The sequence below is a fragment of the Gigantopelta aegis genome, chromosome 5 (genome assembly GCF_016097555.1).
Source record: "Gigantopelta aegis isolate Gae_Host chromosome 5, Gae_host_genome, whole genome shotgun sequence".
NCBI classification, from domain to species: Eukaryota; Metazoa; Mollusca; class Gastropoda; order Neomphalida; family Peltospiridae; genus Gigantopelta; species Gigantopelta aegis.
This window is the reverse complement of record NC_054703.1, coordinates 19,851,258-19,870,758: the sequence shown is the minus strand read 5'-3', so window position 1 is coordinate 19,870,758 and position 19,501 is coordinate 19,851,258. Positions and strand designations below refer to the sequence as shown.

The 19,501-nt window shown below is 35.5% G+C and overlaps 1 protein-coding gene across 7 annotated transcripts in view; it reads right to left on the bottom strand.

The window, feature by feature from the left end:
* LOC121373365 (transcription factor 12-like) overlaps positions 1-19,501 on the bottom strand; it is a 162,176-nt gene that overhangs the window by 74,173 nt on the left and 68,502 nt on the right. For all 7 annotated transcript variants that reach the window (XM_041499965.1, XM_041499966.1, XM_041499967.1 and 4 more), the window contains 2 exons: positions 8,677-8,788; positions 7,528-7,580 (listed from right to left, as the gene is read on the bottom strand). In XM_041499965.1, the coding sequence (XP_041355899.1) occupies positions 7,528-7,580; positions 8,677-8,788 (165 nt within the window). The remainder of the gene's footprint in view (positions 1-7,527; positions 7,581-8,676; positions 8,789-19,501) is intronic.

Genomic DNA, 19,501 nt, shown 5'->3' with positions numbered 1-19,501 from the left:
TTATGTTCATTTTAAGTTTTAAAACTAGTAACTGGGATAGCATCATATCAAGCAGGGGCCTAATTCACTAAACTCTTGCAACTTTGCGATGTCGCAGTGCAATGCTAAAAGACCTGTAAAGAGGATGCTTTGTTGTCTAACAGAGCCTAAGAGAGCTTTGTGAATAAGGCCCCTAGACAATAAACTATTATGGACAAAAAAAAGCGCTAACTTTATAAAATTGCTCAAGGTGTATCTCATGTCAGAAAGTTTAATCTTAAAATCAAGACATTTAATTTTTTTTTATCTTTGTGATTAATATTATAACATTATATGTGACTTGTAACATTTGTTAGTGGCACATAGTCTGAACATAAAACCATTAATTGTTGCAGCTACGGGGGGGGGGGGGGGGGGGGGGGGCATGGGATGCTGTTCTGTGGTACAGTGCTCGCCTGATGCAAGATCGATCTAGGATCGATTCCTGACGGTGGACCCACTGGGCTATTTCTTGTTCCAGCCAGTGCTCCACAACTGGTGTAACAAAGGCTGTGGTATGTACTATCATGTCTGTGGGATGGTGCATATAAAAGAACCCTTGCTACTAATCAAAAAGAGTAGCCCATGAAGTGGTGACATATGTCCAACGCTATATAACCGTAAATAAAACGTGTTGAGTGCATCATTAAATAAAACATTTCTTTCTTCTTTCCTGTTGCAGCTACTGTGTATCCAATTCTATCTATTGTCTCAAAGTTAAAACTTCAAATTGGTCATATGGAAAATGTTATTTAAAGTCTTCATGAAAATATCCCCATTTAAAGATAGCATTACAGTATTGCATTCATAAAACATCAGTCATATTTAAAATCTTATCTAGTATCTTATAATTATATTAAAATGTGTCCTCGATAATATTAATCAGGGCTTATAGATTATGGTAGCCCCACTCCCATGACTAGTGGATATTTATAAAATTCTAGATGCCCTGTATTATTATATTAAATTGTATCTGAACACCTGAATATTCTTAGGACATTTAATTGATTCGGTTGTGTATTCAAGTAATACTGAATATCGATTAACACTTAAAATCAGTCATTTGGAAAATGGTATTTATCTTTATTATCATATTAGAAAGTTTCTCCGAGATCAGATTGTCTCCACTAATTTAAAGAGTTTTCAGCACCTGTACTTGATGCAGTCATTTATATATATATATATATATATATATATATATATATATATATATATATATATATATATATATATATATATGTTTGTGTGTATATATATATATGTTTGTGTGTATATATATATATATATATATATATATATATATATATATATATATGTTTGTGTGTATATATATATATATATATATATATATATATATATATATAAATTTCAAATCAGTCATTTGGAAAACAGTGTCATCTAAAATCTTTATGGCTAATCACATTGTCTCCAACAACTTCAAAAACTTTCTTGGCAAGACACAGACAAAACATAATTTCTCTTGTCCACAGCGTTTCGCCAATACTGCCCCAATATGTTCAGCGATCCATATCACCTGCATTTAACCAAGCGGAACAACAAAAGCCCCAGAATGAGGCATTAACAAACCTTCCTTTCACACACAAATCAATATAGCTTTATTTCTCGTAACCAAAATTAACAACACACCTTCGCTGTATGTTAATTTTTGGAAAATGATAAAGTTTTCCAATATACAGAGAAAGACGATCGGTCACGGATCCCGAAAGAGATGGCTTACCATTCATGCAAATATCCGTGATGACAACAATAGGCTTGGGCGCCCATCTGTTGCATGCTGAATTGCATAGGGATGGCCTGGCGACAGGTGAGCAAAGTATAGCTCGAGCTGACATATATTTTTAATCAATGGGGTCTGTTTGAGGTATAACACATACATTTTGTAATTATCAGTTAATAAAACAAAACTGCCAACATTTTGAATAATTAAAAATGCACAGCATAACAAAGTGACAGAATAAAAAACACACAAAAAACTGTATACACAAAATATTTTAGCAGTGTTTGATTGTATGTATATGTATATGTGTGTGTAGGTGTTTATGTGTGTATGTGTATGTGTATGTGTATGTATATGTGTATAAACATACATACCTTATATAAATGTATATATGTGTGTATGTGTGTTTACATATAACATATATGTATGTATATGTGTGTGTGTGTGCGTGTGTGTGTGTGTGTGTGTGTGTGTATATATAATATGTACGTACACACGTGTGTGTCTGTGTATGAATTAAAAGTTTAGCGATACATCAGCAACTATGACTATTTAGTGTCTAACAGACAATTACAACAACATTTATGAACTTTTCATGGCTCATTTTCATTTTATCTAGTTTTGTGGTATTTAGTTTTACACATATCCCCATACATATTTCACACATAAAGCTATCGGACACAGTGGTGGTAATGGATTAAAAGCAAACAAGTAATACATTTACTGCCGAGACAAAAGGGTGGTTTTTTGATAACCAACACTTTTACCACCAATGACAGGAATGGTAGTATTAACTGTACTATCAAAGGTTCAGATCATTTCGACCTTTGACCCAGCTGGATGTTATTTGGTCTAGTGCTACCATTACGTAACAAGAAGCTTATAAAATAAGGAAAAGAAATGTCATTTGGTGTTTTACATAGTTATCAGAGGATATAAAGTACAGCTGTGACCTGTTTGTAAAAACATGCATAATTCATCCCACTGTTACCATTAATGAATGGAGTATATTTACATATACATCAGGTGGTACATGGAAAATAAACAGTCAAATGACAAATACATTTAAAGGTAAGATATAGATCCAGGGTTTCTGCCACACGGTAAAATGGGTATGATGCCATACCTACATTTTTGGGTAGATGTTTTTTTTTTTAAAGTTAACCCTTTCACACAATTAATTACTCTTATTATTACTGTATGGTTTTCTTAACCCATTTTCTTTCTGTTGACTGTTGTTGCATTCAGCATGGCTTTTACATTATAGTAGCCCCACTCCCATGGCTAATGATATTTAATGTTATCCTAGTAAATAACTACTATTCCCATGCCCGACGGCTAGTGAATTTTTTCTTTGTCAAATGTTGCAGTCAAGTCTTATTTTGTAAATATGAATATCCTGCCCTCACCCCGAGCCCCCAATGTTAGTGTTTTAAGCTCTCTATCTCCCTCTTTAGGTGACATATCTGATTATTACTATAATTTAGTAAAATTGTATTAACTTAAAAGTAAAGTACGGGTAGCGAATTTTAAATCATGGCTAGTAACTTTTTAAAAATCACTGATCCCATGGCTAGTGGATTATATAAAAATCACTGATCCCATGGCTAGTGGATTATATACAAATCACTGATCCCATGGCTAGTGGATTATATACAAATCACTGATCCCATGGCTAGTGGATTATATACAAATCACTGATCCCATGGCTAGTGGATTATATACAAATCACTGATCCCATGGCTAGTGGATTATATACAAATCACTGATCCCATGGCTAGTGGATTATATAAAAATCACTGATTCCATGGCTAGTGGATTATATACAAATCACTGATCCCATGGCTAGTGGATTATATAAAAATCACTGATCCCATGGCTAGTGGATTATATACAAATTCCAGAAGCCCCGATTCAATTCCATAGCGCCATACCCCCCCCCCACCCCCACCCCACCCCCCCAAAAAACAATTCTGGCAGAAACACTGCATAGGCAAATGTTGGCAGGGAGGAGTTTGCTGACAACAGGACAACAGGAAGCTAGTGATTTCATTAAAAGCACAGACCTTAGTTTCAATATGTGAAAATGGCCACTAGGTTTGGTTAATCTACAAACCTGTAACGTACATTTGGATACGGTTATAACAGAGAGAAACCAATGTCGGTGACGGTTAAACAGGGAAATAGTTTTAAAATAACTAGAGTTTGTCTCTATAATCATTACTTCTCAGACGAACGTGCGTTTTTAGAATTATGAAAAATGCATTTTGGGGCATTGCAAAAACCTGATTGACCAGAACCACTTCAGGTGTACGAAAATTAATATTCTAAATAATAAAATGTTAGTACTTCTAATTTAAATTGTCAAAAACGGCTTTAGTAATGAAAACTATGTTGTAGTGTATAAAAACTAGGGTCTGTCTCTTTAAGACTAGAAGTAAGAGGTAAAAATGAAAATGTACTTTATAGCCAGCTATTGTCATGTCATAATCAGACAGGCAGTGATGCAATTTCATTGGTTTAACTTACATGTTAAAGTTACCGGTATACATTGATAGTAAGTTAATATTAACCAATCAAGAACTAGAATTGTACACAACATGGTTGTAAATATGCACAAATTAGATTGTTGTTTTAATCAGTCCTTTTTGTTATTTTATTCGATTTATATGGTTCCCTTATTTTAAGTTTTTAAAACTTGTGATGTCTTTAATCTGTTCATCTGATGTTAGTCTGTTTTTAGTCTTATAGCACTTTGTTATTTCATTTCACTGAGGATGTTAAATTGTTGGGTTTTTAAATAAAAAAATTGTGATTTTAAGACAATTTTTACATATTTTATTTCTTAAACATTATTCAAAATGGTTTGTTTAAAGAAATATTTTATCAGCCACTCTGTATAAAAAATAGCCATTGGCTAACTTGCAATGGACAGGGAGAGTCCTGGAACTCTCATGTTTTATTACTGCATTAAACTTCTGCCACATTAACTTGTTTGAGACTGTGCTGGAATGAAGTCATAAATGTTTTCATGACATCAATCGGTTGAGTGCTTGCCTGAGGTGCTTGCATCGCAGGATCGAACCACCTCAGTGGATCCATTCAAGTGATTGTGTTTTCTCATTCCAACCAATGCACCACATCTGGTCAAAGGCCGTGGTATGTGCTTTCCTGTCTGTGAGAAAGTGCATATAAAAGATCCCTTGCTGCATTAGGAAAAATGTAGCAGGTTTCCTCCAATGACAATGAAGGAAATGTTTTATTTAACAATGCATTCATTTTACGTATGGTTATATGGCGTCGGACTGATGACGAGGAGTCAGAATTACCAAATGTTTGACATCCAATAGTTGATGATCAATTAATCAGTGTGATCTAGTGGTGTTGGTTATATGGCGTCAGACTGATGACGAGGAGTCAGAATTACCAAATGTTTGACATCCAATAGTTGATGATCAATTAATCAGTGTGATCTAGTGGTGTGTGGTTATATGGCGTCAGACTGATGACGAGGAGTCAGAATTACCAAATGTTTGACATCCAATAGTTGATGATCAATTAATCAATGTGATCTAGTGGTGTTGTAAACAAAACAAACTAACTTTAAAATCCTGCCACGTCCAACTTATCCGAGTGTGTGATAACTGGTGGACAGAAAGAAAGAAATGTTTTATTTAACGACACACTCAACACATTTTATTTACGGTTATATGGCGTCAGACATATGGTTATGGACCACACAGATTTTGAGAGGAAACCCGCTGTCGTTACTACATGGGCTACTCTTCCAATTAGCAGCAAGGATCTTTTATTTGCGCTTCCCACAGGCAGGATAGCACAAACCATGGCCTTTCTTGAACCAGTTATGGATCACTGGTTGGTGCAAGTGGTTTACACCTATCCATTGAGCCTTGCGGAGCACTCACTTAGGGTTTGGAGTCAGTATCTGGATTAAAAATCCCATGCCTCGACTGGGATCCGAACCCAGTACCTACCAGCCTGTAGACCGATGGCCTAACCACACCGCCACCAAAGGCCGGTAACTGGTGGACAGAGGCTAGTGCACATTGCCATGCTGATGTGTCCCACCATGTGTGTGTGTGTGTACTAAACACTGCCAGACAGATCATAGCATCTGTTACTGTTAGTATTTCCTCAATAAAGCCATGTTGTCATACACTGACAGCTTGCATATTTGCATAATATGCTTATGTATACAAATGTACTTATTTACTGCACAAACAGTATTTTGTCTGATTTGGCATAAAATATATAACTAAAGCTTGAAAAAAAAACAGGAAACAAGTTAGTGTTGTTTAACAACCACAACTGGAGCACAATGATTAATTAATCATTGGCTATTGGGTGTCAAACATTTGGTAATTCTAACTCGTAGTCATCAGAGGAAACCTGCTACAGTTTTTCAAATGCAGCACGGGATCTTTTATATGCAGTTTCTCACAGACAGGAAAGCACATACCACTGCCTTTGTCCAGTTGTGGTGCACAGGTTGGAACAAGAAAAGAAAAAACTATGAGCTAGATCCATCGAGGTGGCTTGATCCTGCGATGCAAGCACCTCAAGGGAGCACTCAACTGACTGAGCTAAATCCTGCGCCCTAAAGCTCGAAATGCATGACGTAAAATGTATGATTAATCTAGATCAGGTTAAATTAAAAATAAAACAATTAAAAATCGTACCACACTTGGGTTGTTTTCCCACTAACAAAAGTGTGCAATAAATCTGTATAACTGCACAAATTTTAAACCCGACCTCTCACTGCACCAAATATCCTTATCATGTCATACACAATTACTTAGGGGTGTGGTACACGCCAACCTCTCACTGTACCAAATATCCTTATCATGTCATACACAATTACTTAGGGGTGTGGTACACGCCAACCTCTCACTGTACCAAATATCCTTATCATGTCATACACAATTACTTAGGATTACTTCTGACGTCATTGCAGGCAAACAAAAATCTGCAAAGATGTCGCAGTGAACAAGCATTCTGGAAGTACTGCTAAAGCAATACATGTCTCCTACTAGGCATAACACATTTTTGTATCTCCTAAATTTAAGGTCCATAACTCTGTGAAATGTTTTTAAATCGCCATAGAAGTTAACCTTGATCTGTAACAGTACATGATAAAGCTATATACAAAATTTAATTTTAATTATCTTCAGGCATTGCAAAAAACATTCCAGAAAACTAATTTTCTTATCTCCTAAGTCGAAGAGCCATAACTCTGTGTCACAAATGGATAAATTGCCATGAAAGTTGAACTTGATCTGTAACAGTACGTGAAAAAGCTATACACAAAATGTCAGCTCAGTATCTCAAGGCATTGTGAGAAAAAACACCCGGAAACCTATATGTGAGGCAGATGAACGGACAGACAGATGGACGGACAGACAGATGCACAGACAGACAAAGAGGATGGAGTAAAAACTATGGTCTCCTCCAGCTGGGCCAGTAGGGGACTAATCAAACAAACCTGACCTCAGATGCTGTAAGGAAAGGGGGTAAGTGGATCAAACAAACCTGACCTCAGATGCTGTAAGGAAAGGGGGTAAGTGGATCAAACAAACCTGACCTCAGATGCTGTAAGGAAAGGGGGTAAGTGGATCAAACAAACCTGACCTCAGATGCTGTAAGGAAAGGGGGTAAGTGGATCAAACAAACCTGACCTCAGATGCTGTAAGGAAAGGGGGTAAGTGGATAAATTATGACCCCAAACAAAGTAGTATATAAAAGGTTCTTACTTTGGGTCGTTTTCGAGGCTCTGGTGGAGTATACTTTCCACTGGACCTCGCACCTAAAACAAACAAAAAACATCATAGTAAGACCAAAAGAAACATGTGATGCATATTTTCAGGCCCGTAGGAACAACTTTGGGAGTGGGTGGGTGGGTGGGGGCGCTTACAGAACGGGTACAAACTCTATTTCAGATTTTGGTTACAATGGCAAACATTAATGTGATAAACAAAAAAAGGCTCACAAGAGGGGGGAACGTGCCCCCCCCCCACCCCCACCCTCGGTTCCTACAGGCCTGATTTTTATATTTTTTTTTTTAAAACATGGATTGCACAGAAAAGGTGCATATATTTAGTTTTTTATGTCTAATCTGCCTTGATCCCTCCTCATTAGCCATAGTGCCATCTCATTTGCTTTTCTTAACATTTTCTATATAGCCAAGGCAATTTTTAATACTTCGATTTTGCCCCCAGTTGGGCCCAACATGTCACGGTGCTTCACGATATTATCATTTTAGATGGTACAGCATTATTTCTGGTAAAGATGGTGCTGTTGTGGCTACTGCAGAAAATTAGAAGGAAAAAAGAAAAGAAAAATGATGACACACAAGTGTGAAAATTGATGTGAGTGCTGACCAGACAAGGACAATATTTTTTTTTTGTCTAACCATTAACTAGGTCCATATGCAGGATTTATAATGAAAAAAAAAAAAAAAAAATTCTGGGAGGGGGGTATTCCACAGTAACAGCATTGTTATGTTTTACATGGAATAGAAATGTCATAGTCTCTCTTCAGCAAGAGAATTTATACTCTTTGTTTTTGGTAACAACATGTCATACTCTTTACTTAGTAGCAAAATTGTAAGGGCCGAATCGAAGCCCGTTTTTCTTAAATGCTGGTTGTTTAAGCACCGTAAATGTATGTAGTTACATTCGGATAAGTCATAAACAGGCTTTGTAAATTTGCCCTTACTCTTTTAACTTAGTAATGGAAGTTCCATACTGTCTACTTAATAATGGAATTGTTATAATCTTTACTTAGTAATGAGATAGATGCTGTTCCCTATTCTAATTTTTAATTCACATCATTTAAAAGCTGTGTCACTGTATAAATTATCCTTTGAGTGAAAGTTTAAGTCCTGAAAATATAGAGCCTACCTCTGGATGGATCATCCACTGGTCGCTTGCTATAATGGTAATATGGCGGACATGTTGTTTTCCCAGCAGACGTCAATTCTGGAGATAAAGGCATATTGTTTCCCATCATGCCCTGTAAAATACAAATATATAAAAAAATTAATTAAAATAACATGACACACAACTATGTTTTTTAATTACATATAACATTTTATCTCAAAGCAGAATAAAAAAAAATTCAAACAAAGACAAATATTTTTCCAAAAATACCCTGCAAAATATAAATATATATATTTTTTTAAATACCTTTTATATCAAATTACAATAATAATATGTTCACAAGGAAATTAGAGCTTTTTCTAATGTTGAGATATTCATGTTTTTTATAAAGTACAATGTACATTATACATTTAAATTAGCTAAGGCACATAATTCTTGTTTAGAAAATAAATAATACATTTTTTTTTTATTTCACATGAGTGTAACATCACCAAAATTAATATTTTAAATTGGTAAAGGGACACAAGTCTTATACAAGCATTTTTACCAGCAAATTCAAATTGAAGAGCTATACCCGGAAAGTTTTAAATGTTTCTTTTCAAGGTTTTTCCTTACAATCTTTATTCAGTTCATTTCCAAATAATTACTTTTAAAAAATTTACACTTTTAAATAGTATTTGTTGGTAATAAAAAAACCCAAGAAATCATCTACTGAATTAATGTTTTAAAATGTCAAAGGGACTTAACTCTTGTAATTATATATACACCTAATACAATGGATGTAAAAAAAAAAAGAAAAGAAAAAAAGAAGAGGATATTGGCAATAATAAAAATGGAAATCAATAATAAAAACCCCCAATAAAAATTAGCAATACTAAAAGATAACATGTTGAATTATACAAGGGACATAACTCTAACAACAATAACCATCACAATAATGGCTGAACTGATTGGGTAGGCTTGTGAACACATGGTAAGCACCTGACTTGCAACTTGTATATTTAACATTTGCGAGAACCTGAGCCATGCCCTGCCTGTATCTTGTACACGGAGGAAGAATGTCAGATCCTCCATATGAAAATTGAAATTATATCCCGTTTTGTGTTGCACAAATAAAGAGCAGGTTGAGAACATTACTTGAAGGGCACCGGTCTAACACGAAACAAGACAATATTTACACATGTGGCGGCCACACTTCCCATCACTACTGGGAACCCGAAGGTGGTTTGCTCCTTTTCCCTTTCACAAAAATGGCCCGGGAATGGGAAGTATGTGGGGAGGGCTGTCATGGAAAACGGAACCACTCAGTGTCAGAAAAATCCCACAGTGAAATTTAAACCACATCCACACTGGAATGACACGCACCACTTCAAAATCTGTTCACCCAAAGTGTACAATATTTTGGGTTTTTACAGCTTTTATTTTTACCATTAACTTACACATTAATTTTTTATTAAGTTATCAACTTTGCAGACCTCACTGTTTAAGGGGGCTATCAATCTCACTCCCTATCCTTTCATTTCAACTTATTTTCATGCTTATATCCAATTAAGGTTCAAGCACACTGTCCTGGGCAAAAACCTCAGCTATCTGGGCTGTCTGTCCAGGACAGCGACTTAGTTGTTAATTGTTAGTGGTTAATGAGAGAGAAGATGGTGTAGTGGCTTTACACTTACCCACTTCAGCCCTTAAGAACTCGCTCTGGGTTAGAGCCAGTACTGGGCTGCGAACCCTGTACCTACCAGCCTGTAGTCCGATGGCTTAACCAATGCGCCACCAAAGCCGGTCGCGCCCCGTCACTTCCCTGAGACAAGTTCAAGGGGAGTCATATTTAGCTCCCTTTAGCATGTGAATTTATGGTTGTTTCCCAATACAGTAATATCTAAAATGGACCGGCCTCGGTGGCGTCGTGGTTAGGCCATCGATCAACAGGCTGGTAGGTACTGGGTTCAGATCCCAGTCGAGGTATGGGATTTTTAATCCAGATACCAACTCCAAACCCTGAGTGAGTGTTCCGCAAGGCTCAGTGGGTAGGTGTAAACCACTTGCACCGACCAGTGATCCATAACTGTTTCAACAAAGGCCATGGTTTGTGCTATCCTGCCTGTGAGAAGCACAAATAAAAGATCCCTTGCTGCTAATCGGAAAGAGTAGCCCATGAAGTGGCGACAGCGGGTTTCCTCTCAAAATCTGTGTGGTCCTTAACCATATGTCTGATGTCATATAACCATAAATAAAATCTGTTGAGTGCATCATTAAATAAAACAACTCTCTTTATATCTAAAATGGATACCCGTAATCTAAGTTAGGGGAGCAATTAATCACTCCACTCAACATTTTTCACGGTGATGTCCGATTTTGGTCGAGTGTTTCTGTCATCCTGGTATTTGTAGCAACTCAAAAGAAAATGTATATACCTCTAGCATCATTGGTTTTTACAAAGGGTTGAAATAAAGACATTTCCACTGGCCTAGAAGACAAGGAGCCCAGAAAAATTACCAGCCTTTATAAAAAAATTACAAGTCCTGTCCATTGTTAGTTGTAAACATGTTACTGACAAATATGCAATATTTGTGCACACACCACACCCCAAGACTGGTGTATAAAAGGTTGTGGTATGTGCTGTCCTGTCTGTTGCAAAGTGCAGAGAACTTTCTGATAATGGAAAAATGTAGGTTTCCTTTAAAGACTATGTCTGAGAATTACTATATGTTTGACATACACTAGCCGATGATCAATTAATTAATCTGTGCTCTAGTGGTGTCATTAAACAAAACTAACTTTTAAACTGAAAAACATGTCAGAATTAACAAAAGTTCCACATCCAATAGCCAATGATTAATAAATCAATGTGCTCTCTACTGGTGTCGTTAAACAAAACTATTTTTTATTTGTGCCCCCCCCCCCCCCCCCCCCCCCCCCCCCCCAACCTCCGGGAAATAAAACCATGGCCTTTTTTTATTACTTGATTTACAAATCTGCCAACAATAAAAATAATAAAATGAAGTTATTTAAAAAATAGTTATTCACCCATCAGACTTGGACTTTTCCCCAGCAATTTCTACTATTACTATTAATTTCAACCCCTGACTATTCAGTCGATGTTCAATGGTTTTGAATTGTTACCAAGGTAACTGATTGTTAGGTGACCTGAAATATTTCTGTTAAATACATGTGTGTAACCCAATCAAATATCTAATAAATGAATCAACTTTACATTTGAATGTTAGTATTTCCAGCTGTTACTGTAATTATAGGCAAAATAAAATCAAACTATTTTATTATGAATCATTAATGAACAGTTTATTTGATGCATAGTGACTGCCAGACTGTATAACATTCACCATAGAACCAAATGGTGGGTCACATCAAATTACAGTTCTGTAACCAATACATGAAGAGAATAATCTGCATGAAATATTGTAATCAGCAAATGATCATCAGTCCTTGGCGAGTGGAAAATCACACACCTCAAATATGCTAAGGCGCACACTCCAAAATAAATAAAATAGGCAGTGTAGCTCCGATTGGATTTTGACTGGTACATCTACAAAATTGTCTATTAAACCAGTATTTAAGCCACTGCCATGTTTTTAATTTTTATTGTTTTAATAAAAGGACCTTCCTATCAGCTAAATGAGCTATGAAAACTGTTGATTTTTGTGAATAGTGGAAATAAATATACCCATCTATTTTACATGCGCTGTTTGTTGAGTATAGCGTGGCGGTTTTTCACACTCGTCAGACTGAAATTACGTGCGCTGTATAAGCGCGATCGCACCCACGCACCTTAAAAAGCAAGGTTCTGGATCATATTTCAAATGAGTAGAATAAAAAATTGTTTAGGTGATAGAATATTACAACACTTGTTCGGTCAGTAGATATTTGATGATTTCAAATGATTGTTATATAATATTACTAACACTAAAGAATGGTTTGGGTTTTTTTTTTAAAAGAAGGAATTAATGGATGAATATTCAACTTTAATAACGGGTTTGTTAGGCATGTTTATATGCAACATTGTTGTAAAAGGCTTCTAAGTAAAATAATAATTTTTAAATTATTACAATAAAAGATTGTTTGCATGACAGAATATTACAATACTTGGTTGGTCAGTAGATATTTGATAATTTTAAAGCATTATAATAATATTACAAAAAATGAAGAATTAAAAAAAAAATTAAAGATAAAACCGTGATGTTTATTAACTTTTACTAACTGTTTTGTCAGGCATGTTTTTATGCAACCCTTCCGAGTTGAACCCAACAAGATTCTACTGTATATATAAATAATTTCACAATAGCAATAAACAAGTTAAGAAAAAATACATAAAATAAAATAATGAAAATATATAAATAAATAAACAAATTTACAATAGCAATAAACAAAAGAAGAAATGAATAAAGAAATACGCTATCAATGCATATTAGAATAAACCCAAAGACAACCAATTTGAATTACCTGTGATAGATAAAATGGATGCTGCATGTAGTACCGACTAGGGTACATACCAGAATAGGAAAACATGATTAGGGGCAGCAACGGTCACAAACTAACACAAACTGCTGGATCCTAAAACTATTTCCAAGGAAAATGTTTCCACAGAATACAACCCACAAGTAATAAAGTCTTGAAGTAGACTTCAAAAGTCAAACACTTTTATGCAGCACAAACCATTAGTTCCTTTCAAAAATCATTTCCTCCTTCTCACTTAAGAAAGTTAAAATACCAGGCAGTATATACTCCTAAAGCAAAAAGTTTGATGTACAATAAACCTCTCGTTCCTTTAAAAAAATGACTTCCTTCTTGTTTTAAAGAAACCAAAGCAGTTTGTAGTCCCAAAAACCGAAGAATGAAAAAATTCATACAAAATAAACCACAGTTATTATGAAAATAGTTGCTGTTGGTGCTATGCACTTAAAGATTCACACAAAATAAAAAACTTTATGAAATCTTAAATACACTGCGAAATCAAGACAGTTCATGGTGTAGCCAAAGAACTGTTTAAATATTCCACACAGAATACCGGATGTTAAAAACAAAGTAGTTCTTTCAAAGTGGCGAAGCAAAGCTTCGTTAAAATTTCCTCAGTGTTATTTCTTACTTCAGAAACCTAAAAATATAAACTTGGCAATAAACTTGAGTTCCTTTTCCACAATGGTTTTTGCATACGCAGGAATTACAAATCAATATCATTAAGGACGTAAAATAAAAGTTGTTCTTCAAAGATCCTCATCATTGGCTCAATGTGAACATGTGCTGCAAACAGCATTCTCTTTTTCTTTCAGTTGTTCTTTTGTGAAATTTTTTTTTACTGTCAAACCATGAAGAGCAATACTTCAAGAATTAGACACATGGTCATTGTCAAACTCATCTCTTTAAAAAACTATTTCAATAAATATTTTATATTTTAAAAACATTTTAATTCCACCGTTCTCCATATTATAATAATCATTCATTCATTCAAGTATCTTTTTTTTCACATAGTTGATATTCACTGATTATGTCCAGTTCTGTGAAAATCTTTTAAGCCAGTTAAGCCGCTACAAAACTTCCAAATTTCAGTTATGTATATAATATTCACTGATTATATCCAGTTCTTTGAAAATCCTTTCAATGGTTAAGTAGTTACCGAAACTCCAAATTTGAGTTGTGTGTACAGTTTCAAAATACAGTTTACTGCATTCATGTATATCTTCTATAAAGTAATAACTCTGAGTCAAGTCTTTAGAAAACAAAACTCTGTAATGAGACCACACTTGCCAACAACAGTAAAGCCAGTTGTTGGTTACTGGGTGAAACTCCAAAAATCCCACAAGTTTAGAATGAATTAATAAATGTGTTGCAAATTCTGTTTTTTGAAACTTTTCTACAACTCTGTTTTGAGACCACACTTGTTAACGACAATCCAATTATTACTAGGTAAAACTGCCAAATCCAACTTAAGAATAATTAATTAAATGATTGCATTACAAAATACCTAAATCATAGATATTCAGAATGATGTCCGTTTAAAAAAAAAATCCTTTTGATTATAGAGTTATCAGTTTGTCCAATTCTGAATACATACAAAGTCCTATATTCTATAACTTAGTTGCTGTTTTTTGTTTCTAAAACTGTGGACTGATCCCAAACTTGTTTCACAACACCAACAATAACCAATTATTACTGGATAAAAAGAACAATGTCTTCAATTCTGAATATATATGAAGTTGTATATTCTACAACTTAATAACTGTTCCAAGTTGTTGTTTTTCTAAAACTGTAGGTTGAGACCACACTTGCTTAACAGCAGCAGCAATAACCAATTTGTACTGGATAAAAACCCCACAATGTCTCCAATTCTGAATATATATATATAAAGTCATATGTTCTATAACTTGATACAAGTTTCAAGTTGTTGTTTTTCTGAAACTGTGGGTTGAGACCACACTTGTTTTAACAGCAGCAGCAATAACCAATTGGTACTGGATGAAAAACTCCCAGATGGCTTGTCCATCACTACCGCAGGTTTCCGTAAAAAACCTCAGTTGTTTCCACACCGTTTCCATGGCAACAAATCACTGAAGGACCATCACAACAGACCATAGGAATGAAAACAAGTTTTCTCTTGTAGAAAACCGTACTGAATCAAACACTTTTGTACCATACAGAACTGTACAAAAGGATTATTCTCTTGTTATCGTTGCTAAAGCACAGGAGCCAGTCCTCACAAAGACTCCTCACAAACACTGCTCACAAACGCTGTATCTATATACTTGCTACAGATTGGCGCTTTTCACCACATTTCCTACACCGGCTCTTGTTGGAACAAGTTATGCCTCAGATTCAATCTAATTAAGCAAAGATGGCAAACATGTTTCCCAAGGCTGGAGAAAAAAATCACTCCCACATGTTGTGTTCAATTTATGGACTGATCTATGCATTAATTTGCATAGCACATGATTGGGCGGGGCTTGTTATACACAATCTGGCAACCATATGAGATGTGCAATATTGTTGGTTTTTCTTTTCTTTTTTCCTTTTTCTTTAAAAAAAAAGATTTTTTTTTATTTTTATTGTTAGGAGGGTAAATATGGTAACAATTTTCTTGACTTCAACAATAAAATTTGGCGTTTTGTTTTCTTTAAGAGAAACAGCTGTTGGCTAGTAAAGTCATTGCAAAAATACCAAGACACAACAGACTGTTTTTTGCCAGCTCTATACTACTATAGCACATAAATATAAATAATTAAATTGCAATATATAGCTAAATGTCCTCACTTAGAGGGGATACCAAATTAGGGTTATTTGCTAAAATTAATTAAAATGAGTATATCAGAGATGTGAGATATTTGAGTAAAATTATTTAATAAAATGAATATGAAGTTGGAAATTTAGTAAAATTAAATGTTTTAAATGTCTATCAAATTAGGGAATAAGGATGAATTTTTAATTCAAATGGATATCAAATTAAGGTACTTGATAAACTATTTATAATCGATAACAAATTGAGGAATTTGGTGAAAATATATAATTAAAAGGAAGACATATTTAAGAAATTTCATGACTTTAAAACGCATATCAAATCAGGCAATCTAAGTGTATTATTTTAAATAAAACAGAACAAATATTAAATTTTCTAATTCAACACATTTGAATGGATGCCTATGAAATGTGAGGTGTAAAACTTGGGTTTTATACTGGCTACAATGTCAGACCAAGAGTGTTTAGTGATGGCATCACGAAGACAATTTTGCTATTGTACATAATATTGCATGTTTAAATATTACATACAGATTAAGTTAAATATTTAATCATTTCAAAGTCACAAGTGAACATATTCTTCAGCTAGGCTTTATCTATACAAGATAGCGGTCCAGCCAGTGTTCCACAACTGGTGTAACAAATGCTGTGGTATGTACTATCCCGTCTTGTGGGATGGTGCATATAAAAAAATTAATATCCCTTGCTGCTAATCGAAAAGAGTAGCCCATGAAGTGGCGACAGCAGGTTTCCTCCCTAAATATCTGTGTGATCCTAAACCATATGTCTGACGCCATATAACCGTAAATAAAATGTGTTGAGTGTGTCGTTAAATAAAACATTTCCTTCCTTCCTTCTATACAAGATAGCTAATGAAATATGAAAATTACATAATCTAAGTCAGAATCAGTAACAGTTTGGTCACAAGACTCTTGTTATCGGTCTAATATTAAGAGTCTTCAACTAGTGATGTTTGTAATGGTTATTCATACTAAAAATCAGATAATTTTAAAATAAAAACAACAAACGGTTGAGATTAGAATAGAGATATCACTACCGGTGCTGGGTTTTTTTTTAAATTATTATTTGCTGATGAAGATTGGTGGTATTTTCAGATGTGACTTTCTTCTCAAGAGACCGCCTCGGTGGTGTCGTGGTTAGGCCATTGGTCTACAGGCTGGTAGGTACTGGGTTTGGATCCCAGTCGAGGCATGGGATTTTTAATCCAGATACCGACTCCAAACCCTGAGCGAGTGCTCCGCAAGGCTCAATGGGTAGGTGTAAACCACTTGCACCGACCAGTGATCCATAACTGGTACAAGAAAGGCCATGGTTTGTGCTATCCTGCCTGTGGGAAGCGCAAATAAAAGATCCCTTGCTGCCTGTCATAAAAGAGTAGCCTATGTGGCGACAGTAGGTTTCCTCTAAAAAAACAGTGTCAGAATGACCATATTTTTGACGTCCAATAGCCGATGATAAGATTAAAATCAGTGTGCTCTAGTGGTGTCGTTAAATAAAACAAACTTTACACTTTTTCTTCTGAAGACTACATGACAAAATCACCAAATGTGTGACATCCAATAGCCATTGATGAATTAATGTGCTCTAGTGGTGTCGTTAAACAAAACGAACATTAACTTTGAGAAACTGATCTAAACGTGAAACTTTAATGCAAAAGAAAACTAATACCTATATTTCGCTGTTTTATTTGTAAAGGCGAGACAAAAAAAAGAAAGAAAAAAGAAAAGAAAGAAAAAAGAAAAGAAAGAAAAAAGAAAAGAAAGAAAAAAAAGAAGACAAAAAAAGGAGTCCATTGACTGATATTGATCCCACTACCCGCAGCACCTCAGACAATCAGTCTACCACTTGACATGTGCTAATATCCCCTGAAGGTTCAACTATGTCCATCTTGGACACACTGTCCGGATTGTCTACAGAACATGTCCCCACCAGGAGTCACTCGGACTAGCAACTCTGCCACTAATAAAGATCCCATCCCGCTTTTAAAGAGCAATTAACAAACCGGGTTGGCTTGCCGGCTTGGGCAAGCCAACTGTCTGTGTTTACTTCTTGAGTGAAATAAATGTGTATTCTTTAGCCGGCAATTAACAAATTGGCCGAGAGGAAATGCAACTCTTATTAAAAGTGTTCGCCACTTTGTCACTGACAGCCGCCTTTGTCAAAGATGATAAAATAAGACAACGGCGGAAGGACATCTTCCGCTGGGATTTCTGACGTCGAGACAACGTTCCACGCTGACCAATGACAAACGAGAATTAATTACTCTCCAGGGGACGTCGACGTGGTGAAGCTTTGTTCTACACGCACACTAAAAAACCAGACCGCTTCCTTTCGTTTTCAGCGTCTCAAGATGTAACTCTATGATGAGCTATTTACCCAATTAGAACATTCTTGTTTGGTCACAGCGCACCTGAGTCCCTCGTTTCATGACTTCTTGTAGCCGTGATGTTGTAATTAGACTATCGGTAGAGTGCTTAGTGATTGGAAAACTCGGGAAGCCGAGACTCGGCAAAATATTACTACCTTGCCATGGCCACCTGAGGCCCACTATCCTAAACGTTAAATAAAATTGACAAAAAAATAAATATTTATGTTGACTTCATGTTCGTACAAAAAACCCGAAATGAATGATTATGTGTCAAGTTCACAGAGTAGCATTGATAAGTTATGTTTTAGACTGAGAAAACAAAATTGTTTTGTTTAATGACACCACTAGAACATTGATTTATTAATCATTATCTATTGGATGTCAAACATTTGGTCATTTTGACAAATAGTCTGAGAGAGGAAACCTGCTACATTTTTCCATTAATAGCAAGGGATTTTATATATGCACAATCCCACAGACAGGATAGCACATACCATGAACTTTGATATTAATTATACCAATCGTGGTGCACTGGCTGGAACGAGAAATAGCTCAATGAGCCCACTGATGGGGTTTGACCCCAGACAGACCACGCATCAGGCAAGTGCTGTACAACTGGGCTACCTCCCACCACAAATGATTCTTTAAAGCCATATTAAGTCCATCGACTAAAACGCTGTCATTTGAGGTTGAGAAACACATCTTATTCTGTAGCTAGGCTTAAACATATTGTAAATGAGACAATTCAATTCAATTCATGTTATTGCACGTAACCAAATGGTTTCAGCAAACAAAGAAGAATGATCAACAAGACAAAGGGTCTAGAATATTTGAGAGAAGAAACCCGCTTCACCACCTATTCTCTATTATCATTAGGGGTGAGACGTAGCCCAGTGGTAAAGCATTTGCTTGAAGCACAGTCGGTCTAGGATCGATCCCCATTGGTGGCCAATTGGGGCTATTTCTCGTTCCAGCCAGTACTCCACAACTGGTGTAACAAAGGCCATGGTATGTACTATCCTGTCTGTGGAATGATGCATATAAAAGATCCCTTGCTGCTAATTGATATCTGTGTGGTCCATAAACAGGTCTGACGCCATATAACCGTAAATAAAATGTGTTGAGTGCGTTGTTAAGCAAAACATTTCCTTCTTTCCTGTTATCATTAAGCAGCAAAGGATTTCAAAGTTCTTTTTAGACAGGACAGCATGT